Raw genomic sequence first — 12,261 nt, forward strand, 5'->3', positions numbered from 1 at the left:
CAGAGCAATTGACTATGTTAGACTTTGCTCCCACCCCTAAGACACCCTGTATCCATGTACGGGCGTGTCACCCCTCAACATCATGGTCATCAGCTGCACACAAGGAGTCACTGTGACGAGAGAACCCCAGCCACGGGGGCCTTGGCCCCTGCAGAGCCTGGCCCGGGAGCCGCCCCACCCCCTCATCCTTCTGCCACTTGGGGCTGGCAGGCTGGCCCAGGTCTCAAGGCACCCCTCCCCGCCTTCCTGCAGGATACCGGCCGCTAGACACAGTCCCCAAAGGCTGCATGGCCCCGGGGCCCTTGTTTCCTCACTGCTCACACACAGGGCCTTGCAGGAACAGAGCTCAGCCGCTGTGGGGCTGTGAGGGAGCCGCCAGCAGGGCTCCCCTGGCCTCAGACAGGACCCTTCTCTCACTTTCCCGAAAAACCAAGTGAATGCACGAGCGCACATCTATGTTACTTTGGAAAAATGACACACGGCACGGGTAAGAAGCAAAAGTGAACAAGGTTTATTTTCCTATTTCCACGCTCCAGCTCTTGCCTGCTCCACTCCTGGCCTTTCCAACAGATTCCAACGCCAATGCCCTGTGATTTCATCCACAACTCAAACAAAGAGCAAAGAGGGAAGGTCTCCCAACTTGTTTACAGGACATGACAAAACTGTTAACTCTTGAACTGGGGAAGTATGAACGCAAAGGGGGGTGTGTCACTGACACACTGGGATGAGGAAACCTTCTATCCCAAGGAACAAACATTGGAGTGCTTCCTCAAGGACACTAAGCTCTGGGTTTCAGAGTCATCACAGAGCCCAGGCTCTTGGCCCTGCTTTCCCCCAACCTGCCCTGCCCCTTAACTCCTTATACATCCAGGACTTTCTCTTTACACACCCAACAGAATAACATGAGGAGGAAGCACCCTAAGGCCTCCCTTAATGCCCAGCTCACAGGAGAAGCTGTGTACCCCAGTAAAGGCTGGAATGGGCCTGAATGCCCTTGGGCTCAGGTCTCCTCTTCCTCATCAGTCCCCTCCTCTTCAGAAAGGGACAGGGAGGAGCCCTGCTGCCTCCTATTCACCTGCAGCAAATACTCCAAGACTTGCAACTTGCTGGTTTCTGTGTAGGCCCTGGGCCCCCACAGGAACTCATAGCGGGCAGGGTCACTGCCCGCCACCTGCCGGCACTCCACATAACCTTCCTGCACCCAGACATTGGTGAGGAGGTTTCTAGGCTCCCCATAGATGAAGTGCTCATGGCCATCATACACCCCCATGACCCTCAGCGCCTCCCACACTTCCTCCTCGGGGGCACAACCATCCTCCAGGAGGATCACCCCCAGGAGCAGGACCAGGAGGCTGGTCTTGGGCAGGCCCCTTTCACCACTCAGCATCCCATCGCAGCTAAGGCCCAGGATGGTGATCAGGACGTAGGAGTGCTCGCTGGAATCCACTTCCTTCACGTCTATGCCAAAGACCAGCCGCATACACTCGGAGGCTTGGCCCAAGATTATGGGGAAGTCATCCTGGTATTCTTTGCTGACGATCTCCAGCATCTCTGCCTTGTTGGTAGGCTGCTTGGTGCAATACTTGAAGAGCAGAAACACCATCAGGTCACACACTTTCACGTGGAGCCTTCCTTGGGTTGAGGGCTGGGTATCTTCCGGCTCCTCCGAGGTGCTTGACCCCTGCTCATCTGGGATGCTGGAGCCATGTCTGGGCTGGCTCCAGGCAGTGGCTTCTCCGCTGCTAGGAGATGCGTCAGCACTCTGAGAGCCCTGGGGAGGACTCAGGGACCCAGCAGCAGCAGACCCCTCCTCCATGGGGATCAGGAACAGGGCAGAGCAGGAGGAGGAAGGGGAAGAGGAGGAAGAAGAAGGAGTGGAGGAGGAGGTAGAAGTGGAGGAGAAGGAGGAGGAAGAGGAGGAGGAGGAACAGCAGGAGAAGGAGGAGGAAGAGGAGGAGAAAGAGGAGGAGGAGGAGGAGGAGGAAGAGGAGGAGGAGGAGGAGGAAGAGAAGGAAGAGGAGGTTTCCTCTTCAGCCCCAGACAACTGTGCGTCCACCAGGTCCTGGGAGTCTACTGGGTCTTCTTCCAGCTTCCAGAGCTCATTCTTCTGCTCCATGGACATGGTGTCAGTGTCCGGCTGAACCTGAAGAGAGAGGTGGAATGGCTTCTCACAGTGCAGCCCAGCCGAGAGCCTGCAGTGCCAGGGCTGAGAAGGGGCCCTGCCAGGCTCCCCTGCAGAGGGCTCCCTTGTGTTGGGCTCAGAGAGGGCGTGCACCTCACCTGGACAAGTGGCTCTGGCCCACGCCTCCTCTGTTCTGTGTCCTAAGGGACCCCCACCTCAGACTGAGGCCTCCGCTGCCAGTTCTTGAAGTCCCTGCAGGAGGGAAGGAGGAGGCACCTCAGGGTGCAGACTGTGAGCCCAGCCCTGGGGCCCAGTGTGGACAGGAGGGCTGGCTCACACTTTGGGAGGTCCCCAGCAGGCCAGGTGGGGGGTCCCCTCCTTTGCCTCTCAAGGGACTGCCCTGGCCCTGTCCCTCTCAGGCCAAAGTGTCCTTGCAAGAACACAGGGCCCCGACACTCCACAGAAGGAAGCCAGGGGCCCAGCCATTGCCACACCTGCCAAAGTCTCCAGGACTGGTTCTGGATCATGCACAAGGGATGGGCCAGCTCTGGCTTCCATCTGGGCTGGGATGGGGCACCTCTGGGTCTTCACCTGGACCCCACACAAGGCCTGGGAAGACTCCCCAGCTGGCCCTGAAACACCCGCCTGGTTCCTTGCAAGGCCCCCCTGCTACGACCTGCCACCAGCCAAAGTCCAGAGAAATCAGTCGGCCCACCCGTCCTGCCTCTCCCCATGGCCCACACACGTGGCCGGGGTGGCCTGGTCCCTAGGGATCCTGTTGTGGGAGGCATCCCCTCATTTCTCACCTCGACCCCCGCCAGGGCTGGGAACAGGACCAGAGGGCACCCACCTCCTCTGCTGACCTGAGTCCAGACCCCAGGCCCAGACCCTCCCCTCCCTGAGCCCAGGAATCTGAACAAGAGGAGGGGCTCTGTGGCACAGGCCCCGCCCCAGGTTCCCTTCCCAGGGCTGCCAGGGAGAGGCACCCAGATTTCTGGGACATCCCCTCCTGGGCTTGAGGGCTGGCTTGGGAGCCACTCACCCCTTCAATGTGGGGTGGGCGGGGGTCCCTGCACTGACTCTTGGCAGGCCCTAGGACTCTTGGGTATCTATCCCCTAGGTGAGCCTCCTCCCAAGCCCTGACTGGAACCTCTCCCAGTGGGGTCCTCACCTCCCTGAGAACTGGGAGAGGAGCAGGAGGAGGTACCCTGTTGTGTCCCGTGTCTCCATCCAGGTGGGTCACAGCCCCCAAACCCCACGACCCCAAGTTCCCCAGCAAGATCAGGAAGGGCAGGCCTGGATTCCAGCCCCTCTGCCTGGGGCGCGAATGCCCTCAGGCTCCTGGGAGGGTCCTCAGCATTATCCTGCAGGGCCTGCTCTTCCTCCGGGCCCCTAACCTCCCATAGAGGACACGTGCCCCTCACACCAAGACCTCACCCTCCCCAGGTCAGCCCACCTTCCTGCCATCCACCTGCCCCAGGGACAGCATGCCATTGAGGTCCAGCGCTCTCCCATCCTCCGTGGGCTGCCCACAGGGCAGGGACCCACTCTGTTGCACTGGCTTCTTTACTCTCGGGCCAGGTGGGGCGAGCCAGGGTGTCCCCAAGTTCCTCACCCTGACTCCCCGCAGGCTGCATGCCCTCCACACACACCCTCACCAAGCACCTCGGAGGCCCTGCTCCTTTTTTTTTTTTTTAGGCCCTGCTCCTTTGAAGCACAAGCCCTCAGGCTCTAACACCCACAGGTGGACATCAGGACGGCAGCATAGGCTTATCCTACAACAGGGCCTCCTGCCTCCTTCCTCCCTGGACTGCACGTGCTAGGGCTCAGGGTCCATCATTTCTCCCTCTGGTCCTCACCTTCAATCACACCAGGCCCCGGGCTGGCCCCCAGCCTGCTCCTTCCACCAAGCCCCCAGGCTCTAGGAGACTTGGCTGGCAAGCCAGGGCATGCCCCAGGTGGTCATCGGGCCCCGGGGACCCCCAGGACCCAGTCTAGTGTGTGTCCCTAGGGCTTCAGTGCCCCTGTGGTCCTGGCCTTGGCTGCCAGCCACATGTGGGCCATTGCCTCCCACCCCACCCGACCCGACCCCACCCGCCCACACCCTGGAGGCAGTGCTCCAGCTCAATGGCCACAGTGTGGGAGGCCCTGTCGCACCAGGCAGCTCGGGACTTGTCCACCCCCACCCCCGGCAGCCTCCCGAGGCTGAAGCAGGGGCAGGGCCGTGGTGCTGGGGGCTCCCTGGGGACCGACACCCTCGGGGGGACTCAGTCCCCCAGGGGTCCTCGCCTCCAGCCCTAGCAGACCCCGGGCCCCTTGGGCAGCCATCCCGAGGCCCGGCCGCTAACACCCAGGTCCTCCCCTCCGCCCAGACCCCACCGGGGACAGGGAGTGACCGTCTTTCCATCAGGACCAGGACCCAGACCGGGGGGCTTCCCAGGGCTCACAGAGGGGATGAGCTGGGGAGCGGGGGACTGGCTCCCTGCGCCCTTCTTCCCCACCCCTGCTGGAAGGACTCCCTGGGTGCCTGGGCCTCTGCCTGGCTCCACTGCCTGCCGGCCCATCGGCTCCCAGACACGGACACGAGGAGCGGGCAGAGCTTCGGGGACCCGGATGCGCCGGTCGGGGTATGCACACAGACACGCGGCGTGGCCCCGTCCCGCACTCGGCCTGCCTCCCGGGACTGACTCTGGGCTGGGGTGCGGGGTCCGTCCGTCCTCCATGGACATCCTCGCCAGGAACCCAGCAGGACCTGGGCCCACCCTCTGCCCCCTCAGGGAGGCCCTGCTCTGAACACCAGCCTGCTGGTCTCTCAGAGCCCGGATGTGGAAGTGGGGCCTCATCACGTGTTCCCATCCCCCACCCCTCACGTACCTTCCGGGACTGACTTTGGGCTGGGGTGCAGGGTCCCTGGGTCCTCCCCTCTGCCCACTTGAGGCCCTGCTCCTGACACCAGGCCTCTGCATGCTCTGAGACCCGGATGTGGCTGTCTGGACTCCCCAAATGCCCGTCTCCTCCCCGGCCCGCGAGGGGCCTTCCCAGACTGTCCTGTGTTTCTCCGTCCTCCCTCTGCAACCTCATGGGGAATCCCAGCAGGACCTGGGCACTCCCCCTGCCCACCTGAGGGAGGCGCTGTTCCGACGCCAAGGCCTCCTGACTCCCCGAGACCCAGATGCCGACGTCCGGACTCGGCCCGCACTCCCACCCCCCACGGGCCTTCCTGGACTCACACTAGGACCCCACCACCTAGAGCACTCCTCTTTTCTCCCTGAGGGTTCGAACCTTTGCCCGGTGACTGCAGGGCCTCCTCTCTGCCCACCTGACGGAGGCACGCGCCTTAGGCCTGTGTCTCAGAGACCCGGATGCGGAAGTGGGGCCTCACCACGTGTTCCCACGCCCCCCGCCCCCACGACCTTCCCGGGACTGACTCTGGGCTGGGGTGCGGGGACCCTCGGCCTCTTCTGCATCCTCACTGGGAATCCCAGCAGCCGGGGCCCTCCCCTCCGCCCTCAGCATCTGCTCCCGCCACACCAGGCCCCAGGCTCTCGGGTTCCCGGATGTGCCAGGCCTGCCGCACCCGCCGCCACCATCCGGCCCCGTCCCGCTCCCCCGCGGCCTTCCCGGGCTGATCATGGGCCCTGCCCTCCGCCGGGTCCCCTCTGTCCGCCTTAGGGTCCATCCCTCGCCTCCCCTTAGCCCCGGGACCCTCCCCTCAGCCCTCAGCGTCTGCTCCCGCCACACAAGGCCTCAGGCTCTCGGGTACCCGGATGTGCCAGGCCTGCCGCACCCGCCGCCACCATCCGGCCCCATCCCGCTCCTCCGCGGCCTTCCCGGGCTCACCGTGGGCCCTGACCTCCGCCGGGTCCCCTCTGTTCCTCTTAGGGTCCATCCCTCGCCTCCCCTTAGCCCCGGGACCCTCCCCTCAGCCCTCAGCGTCTGCTCCCGCCACACAAGGCCTCAGGCTCTCGGGTACCCGGATGTGCCAGGCCTGCCGCACCCGCCGCCACCATCCGGCCCCATCCCGCTCCTCCGCGGCCTTCCAGGGCTGACCGTGGGCCCTGCCCTCCGCCGGGTCCCCTCTGTCCCCCTCAGGGTCCATCCTTCGCCTCCCCTTAGCCCCTGGACCCTCCCTCCGCCCCCCTCATCGTCTGCTCCTGCCACACCAGGCCTCAGGCTCTCGGGTACCCGGATGTGCCAGGCCTGCCGCACCCGCCGCCACCATCTGGCCTCATCCCGCTCCTTCGTGGCCTTCCCGGGCTCACCGTGGGCCCTGACCTCCGCCGGGTCCCCTCTGTCCTGGGCTCCTGGGTCCCCGCCGTGTCACCGCGTCCCCACCGGCACTCCCTGTGCTCCTGCCCCTCTCAGGCCACTGCCCCAGGCCCCGGCATCGAGGCCTCAGCTCGACGCCGCGGCCCCGCCTTCCCCCGCGTGGTCTCTCAGGGTTCAGAAAGGGCCCCCCCACCCCCCGCCGCCCTCCGGGGCCCCTCCCCCGCCCTCGGAGCCCCCTCCCGGGGCTACCTGCTGCCTGGCTGCCGCCGGCCCGGGCCTGGCCTCCTTCCAGGGGACCCCAATGCGCCGCCCACACGAGGCCCTCCGCTCCCTCAGACCTCCGAGGCGGAAGTCGGCCCACGTCACATCCGGACCCCGTGCCAGGGGTCCCTAAGGGCTGGTTGCACGTCCGCGGGAGATGGGCTCTGCGTGGCGGGGGTAGGAGGACACCTGTGGGAGGCTCCCTGGGTCCTCTCGCGGGTCCTCCCTCCCCGGACTCGGGCGGGCTGCGGCCTCGGCTCTCTGCAGACCTCAGTCGGTGCCCCTTACACCGAGCCTCTCAGGCCCCGACGTGTCGTCCCTGAGCGCCCGAGGGATGGTTGCTGCGGCTCGGGCCCCACCGGCTCTGCAGGTCCCGGGGTGGCCCAGGGCTGCCGGCAGGGGCACAGCAGGGTTCGGCGGCCCCCAGCGTCCTGGCACAGGTCGGCTCTCAGTCCTCACCCAGGAGGCCCTCATCAGGACACAGGCCTGCTGTGCAGCCGCAGCGCCCATAGCCCCGGGGCAGGGGCAGGGGCAGGGGCCGGGAGGAAGCGCCCCTTCCCACGGGGTCCCTTGGCCAGCAGCCAGACTTTAGGGACATCGTGTGAAAGGTTTACTTTCCTGGGGGCGGCCGAGCAGCTGCAAGGGTGTCTAGGGGTGTCCCGTATTGCGGGGCCCACTGCAGGGAGTTTTCCCCTGACATGCTGCGTCATCGGGAGAAACACACCGTCCCTCTCTACCTAGCGTGTGTCCTGTGCACGCGTATGAGTGCTGGCATGCTTATGTTATATATGTCTTTATATAAGTGTGTATTTATATACGTGTAGACTATGCTTATTTTATGAAGACTACCTTCTCTTACTCTGTGTGATTTGCATTGATACTCTCTATTCTATTTCTAGTCTGTTCTTTACAGTCTATTGAAATAATTTTTTGAAAAGGTATCCTTACCACTAAGGTGACTTCGGGTGGTTATTAGCACAGAACTTGGAGTCAAATGCCTCAATCATCATCTTTCCCTCTGTCCTGATAGTTCCCAGGGCTGCTGGCATGTGTGTTCTGAGAACTCACCTCAGGCTTGTGCCAGGAATTAGGGGCAGGTAATTAAAATAGTTTCTCCTATCCATCCTGTCATCTGCATCTATGCAGCTTACATAGGTCCCCTCACATCCCTGCTCTTCCTCAGATACAGGTACCAGCTCACCACTCCTCATTCTCCTGTAAGACTTTCTCCTGTTTTGTTGTTCAAATTTTGTTGATTTTCCTCCTCCCCGCTTCCTTCGTATAGTCCTCCAGGTTTGATCAGAAGTCAGCACTCTGAGCTTCCTTGTCATCTTGCAAGCTACATGGTAAGGCATTAAGTCTATAAATCATTTCAGCACAATTATATGTTTGGAAATTTTTGGTCCCCATTAATGAATATAATATACTGGTCCATTTGGGGGGGACTTCTTTTACCTGAGTCTATCAGTAAACTTGTATACTTGTATATTTAACTATGTTTAAATGGATATATAGAATGATATGACTATATATAATATATTATACCTATACATGATATATATCATATATAGTCATGTAGTTTTATGCATAGTTACATAGATCTACATTTTTCTTAGGCTTCTTTATAGGTGATTTTTCGTTTTGTTTGTTGCTGTTGTGAATGGGATATTTTCTATTAACAGGTTCTAATTAGTTACTGATTTTGTGTGGCAGAGCTATGTATTTTGCTATAATGATCATTCATACAGTGTCTGAAATCTCATCCACTTGAATATCCCACATGCCTATTCCTTTAACTTTTCAAAACAGAGGATGAGGGACACCTGGGTGGCTCAGCGATTGGGCATCTGCCTTTGGCTCAGGGCATGATCCCACCCTCCCGAGATGGAGTCCTACATTGGGCTCCCCACAGGGAGCCTGCTTCTCCCTCTGCCTATGTCTCCGCCTCTCTGTGTCTTTCATGAATAAATAAATAAAATCTTAAAAAAAACAAAATAGAGGATGAGATTTTTATTAAACACTATCTCTTTATTTTCAATATTCACACATCTATATAACATCCATAGCTCTGGCTTTGTATTCCAGTACAGTTATGAATGGTGGAGGTGAGAGTATCTAAGTGTAGTTCCTGACTTTAATGGGGATGCTTCTGATATTTGACATTTAAGTATGTTTACTGTCTATTTTAGGAAATGGAAGTTCTTACTTTTTACTATGAACTCAACTTGAGTTGCTTTAAAAGATTTTTTCTATGGGTGCCTGGGTGGCTCAGTCAGTTGAGCATCTGACCTGTGGTTTTGGCTCAGGTCATGATCTTGGGATCCTAGGATTGAGCCTTGTCTCCTGTACCAGCTCCGAGCTCTGCAGGGAGCCTGCTTGGGATTCCCCCTCCTCACAGGGGCTCTCTACGCTCTCAAATGAATAAATAAATATTTTTTTAAAGATGTGTTTACCCACTGATGTAATCAAATATTTTTTATTTCCTCTAATTTGTTAATGTAGGGCATTACAACCAAAATTATTTTTATCCCTCAGACACAGACTGTTCATTTAATTCACTGCTATATCGAATATGCTTTTAATTTATTTAGGATATTTGCTGTTATATGAATGAACTAGGCTTAAGTATTCTTTTGGTGGCGTGTCCACATTTAGTTTTTGAATCAAGAATAGCTAGACTGGGAGAGTAAGTTAAACAGTTGCCCATCTTTATACTGTATAGATTTGGAAGAATTGCATAAGATGGTTAGTTTCCCTGATATTTTGTAGACTTGGCTCCCCAAACTTCCTGTGCTGGAACTTTGAGGGTGACTTCAGTTTTGAATACAGTTTCGGTTTGTATTTTTAAGGGTTTTTATTTTTGTATGGGCCAATTTGCTCATTTTTTCCTCTAGAAAGTGGTCAGTTTCACTTAGGATTTCAAATTTAATGACATGATAATTATAATGAAACGTTTTCTTATAGAAAGTATAAAATACATACAATAGTAGAGATAATAGTATAAGGAATCCAATGTACCTGATCTTCAGCATCAAAAACCTTAAATACATGGCCAATCTGTTTTCAGTTATTTCCCCACCTACCCTGCATCTCTGCAGCTTCTGGAATAATCTTTATGTCTAAATATTCAATATACATTTCTAAAAAGATAAAGACTTTAAAAAATAAAGCATAAAGTCGGGATCCCTGGATGGCGCAGCGGTTTGGCGCCTGCCTTTGGCCCAGGGCGCGATCCTGGAGACCCGGGATCGAGTCCCGCGTCGGGCTCCCGGTGCATGGAGCCTGCTTCTCCCTCTTTGTCTCTGCCTCTCTCTCTCTGTGTGACTATCATAAATAAATAAAAATTAAAAAAAAATAAAGCATAAAGTCAATACAAATTATCATTTCAAAAAAATTAAATGTCTAATATCATTACATGTCCAGTTATTTTTAATATTTCCCTGAGGGCCTTATACTTCTTAAAAAATTTGAATTGGTGTCCAAATATGGCTCATAGCTGTGATTATTTATTATATTCCTTAAGTCTTTAAAAATCTATACGTTCCCCTCATATCATATCTTTTTCCTTACATTTCTTTTTTGTTGTTGTTATTGGAAAAAGGAAAACAAACCAAGTCTTGTGTTGTGCCCAGTTTCTTAGTGTAGATTTTACTTAGTGTAACACCTTGGTGCCCTTTAACATGTTTTTTAGCCTCTTGTATTTTCTTTTAATTAGTGGTTAGAGGTATAAGCTTAATCAGGTTAAGATGCTAGTGTGTTTGTTTTATTGTCCTTATTGCTGTTGTTTTGCAAGACCATTAGGCATTACATATTTGTCTGGTTGTCTCCCTTTGTGCTGATGCTGGCAGTCATTAATAGTTACTACCTTTATCCACTAATCCTTTAGAAATGGTAATTCTCTCATTCTCTCTTTCTTAGTGTATTGGCTGAAATACTTCCATGTTATGTTAACCTTAAAAATAAAATAGCCAAGTATTTTACCCACAAAAATGGGTTTATTTGGGAATAAAAGTCACAATTCAGGACACGCAAGTTATGGTGCAACCATAGGCCATGCAGGAAAACAAAGGAAAGGTTCTTGCTTTTATAGAGAAAATGGAAAAGTTAGGAGGGCTCTTATGAGCAAAAAAGAAAAACCCCTATGAGAGTAAACTGGAAGTTTGAAGTATAGCGGCTTTTTTTTTAAATTTATTTATGATAGTCTCACAGAGAGAGAGAGAGGCAGAGACACAGGCAGAGGGAGAAGCAGGCTCCATGCACCGGGAGCCCGACGTGGGATTCGATCCCGTGTCTCCAGGATCGCGCCCTGGGCCAAAGGCAGGCGCCAAACTGCTGCGCCACCCAGGGATCCCTATAGCGGCTTTTTATTGGCTAAATTGTAACCTTCTCTTATTGGCTGGGCTGTTGTCAGGGCATAAGGAAACCTTTCTTCCTGTACTGGAATAGTAAAGTAGTAGCTAAAATAGAATCTTCTTGCAAGGTGGGGCTCTTAACTGTTGGCTCGGCAATTGACCTAGGCTCGTAGGGTGTAAGAGCTCCCCCTACTGGCCTTCTGACTCCATTTTAGCTGAAGTTTCCTTAGTTTTCACAGTTGAAAGCTTTCCTTGTGCACATCCACCATTGGTTGTACTGAGGGAAAGGTATAACATATTTGTAGTGTTCTCTTATAATATTTAAATCTATTATGCATCTGTATTATGTACAATTTTATTCAACGTGTTTGTTTATGCTTTTTTCTTCAGTAATTTATCGTATTTGCAAAAGGTATTTTTAAGTATTTTCAAAGAACTGGCTTTGGTTATTTAGCTCTATTGTTATTTGTTTCATTATTTCTACATTTATAGTCATTATTTCTAACTTTACACCTCTTTAGGTTTATTATAGTCTTCATGGCCTAGCTTCTTGAATTGCTTGGCTGTTTTAAATATTTTTTTAATGTTTTAAATATTTCTTATTTTTAAAAATACATTCAAGGGTGTGTTGCCAGCCAAGTATCATTTAGACTATATCGCGCAGGTAGGGTTGTATAGCTTTATGTGTATTACTCAAATTTTTTACAATTTGAATATATTTTTCAACATACATATACAAAAATTGGAGAGTATAAGCATTTATTTATTTGTATTAAGACAATATTTTAGAGCAGTTTAAGCGTCATAGAAAAATTAAGGGAAGGTACAGAGATTTCTCATATACCCACACACATGCATACACTTTCCCATTATTGACACCTTCTACAAGAGTGGTAATTCCCTCTAGTGTTTTTTTTTTAAATTTCAGTTATTGTATTATTCAACTATGATTGGTTCTTTTTTATATTTTCTGTCTCTTTATTGAAGCTGTCACTCATTTTTTCCACTCTTCTCTCCAGCCTTGTGGGCCCACACTTTGGCCATCTGGGTGGGTTAGCTGGGGCTGTTGTGAGCTAGGGACCTAGGGTCAATGAGGTAACAGGCCAGTTAGGGTGCCCAGATTATGCACTGCTCTGTGATTTCAAGATGGAGGTGGAGGTGGAGTGTTGAATGTGTCTGTTGGCCTCTCCCACCTGGGGAATGTTCCAGAAGCTCTCCCCACTGGTGGAGTTCTAAGGCTGACTTTTAAAATTCTTT

General features: G+C 54.1%; 1 protein-coding gene across 4 annotated transcripts; it reads right to left on the reverse strand.

Moving 5' to 3' along the window:
- Positions 1-488: 488 nt before the first annotated feature.
- Positions 489-7,029, reverse strand: LOC144307538 (melanoma-associated antigen 8-like). 4 transcript variants are annotated; one of them, XM_077887377.1, is made up of 3 exons: positions 6,641-7,029; positions 2,281-2,374; positions 489-2,143 (listed from the first exon to the last, which is right to left on the reverse strand). In XM_077887377.1, the coding sequence occupies exon 3, from the start codon at positions 2,120-2,122 to the stop codon at positions 1,001-1,003; it is 1,122 nt and encodes a 373-aa protein (XP_077743503.1). In that variant the 5' UTR covers positions 2,123-2,143; positions 2,281-2,374; positions 6,641-7,029; the 3' UTR covers positions 489-1,000. The 4 variants fall into 4 exon arrangements, with proteins under 4 accessions (XP_077743503.1, XP_077743506.1, XP_077743504.1 ...); XM_077887380.1 differs by lacking the exon at positions 6,641-7,029 and adding an exon at positions 6,385-6,415; XM_077887378.1 differs by lacking the exon at positions 6,641-7,029 and adding an exon at positions 5,405-5,562.
- Positions 7,030-12,261: the final 5,232 nt, after the last annotated feature.

The sequence above is a fragment of the Canis aureus genome, chromosome X, assembly GCF_053574225.1.
Source record: "Canis aureus isolate CA01 chromosome X, VMU_Caureus_v.1.0, whole genome shotgun sequence".
In the NCBI taxonomy this organism is placed as follows: domain Eukaryota; kingdom Metazoa; phylum Chordata; class Mammalia; order Carnivora; family Canidae; genus Canis; species Canis aureus.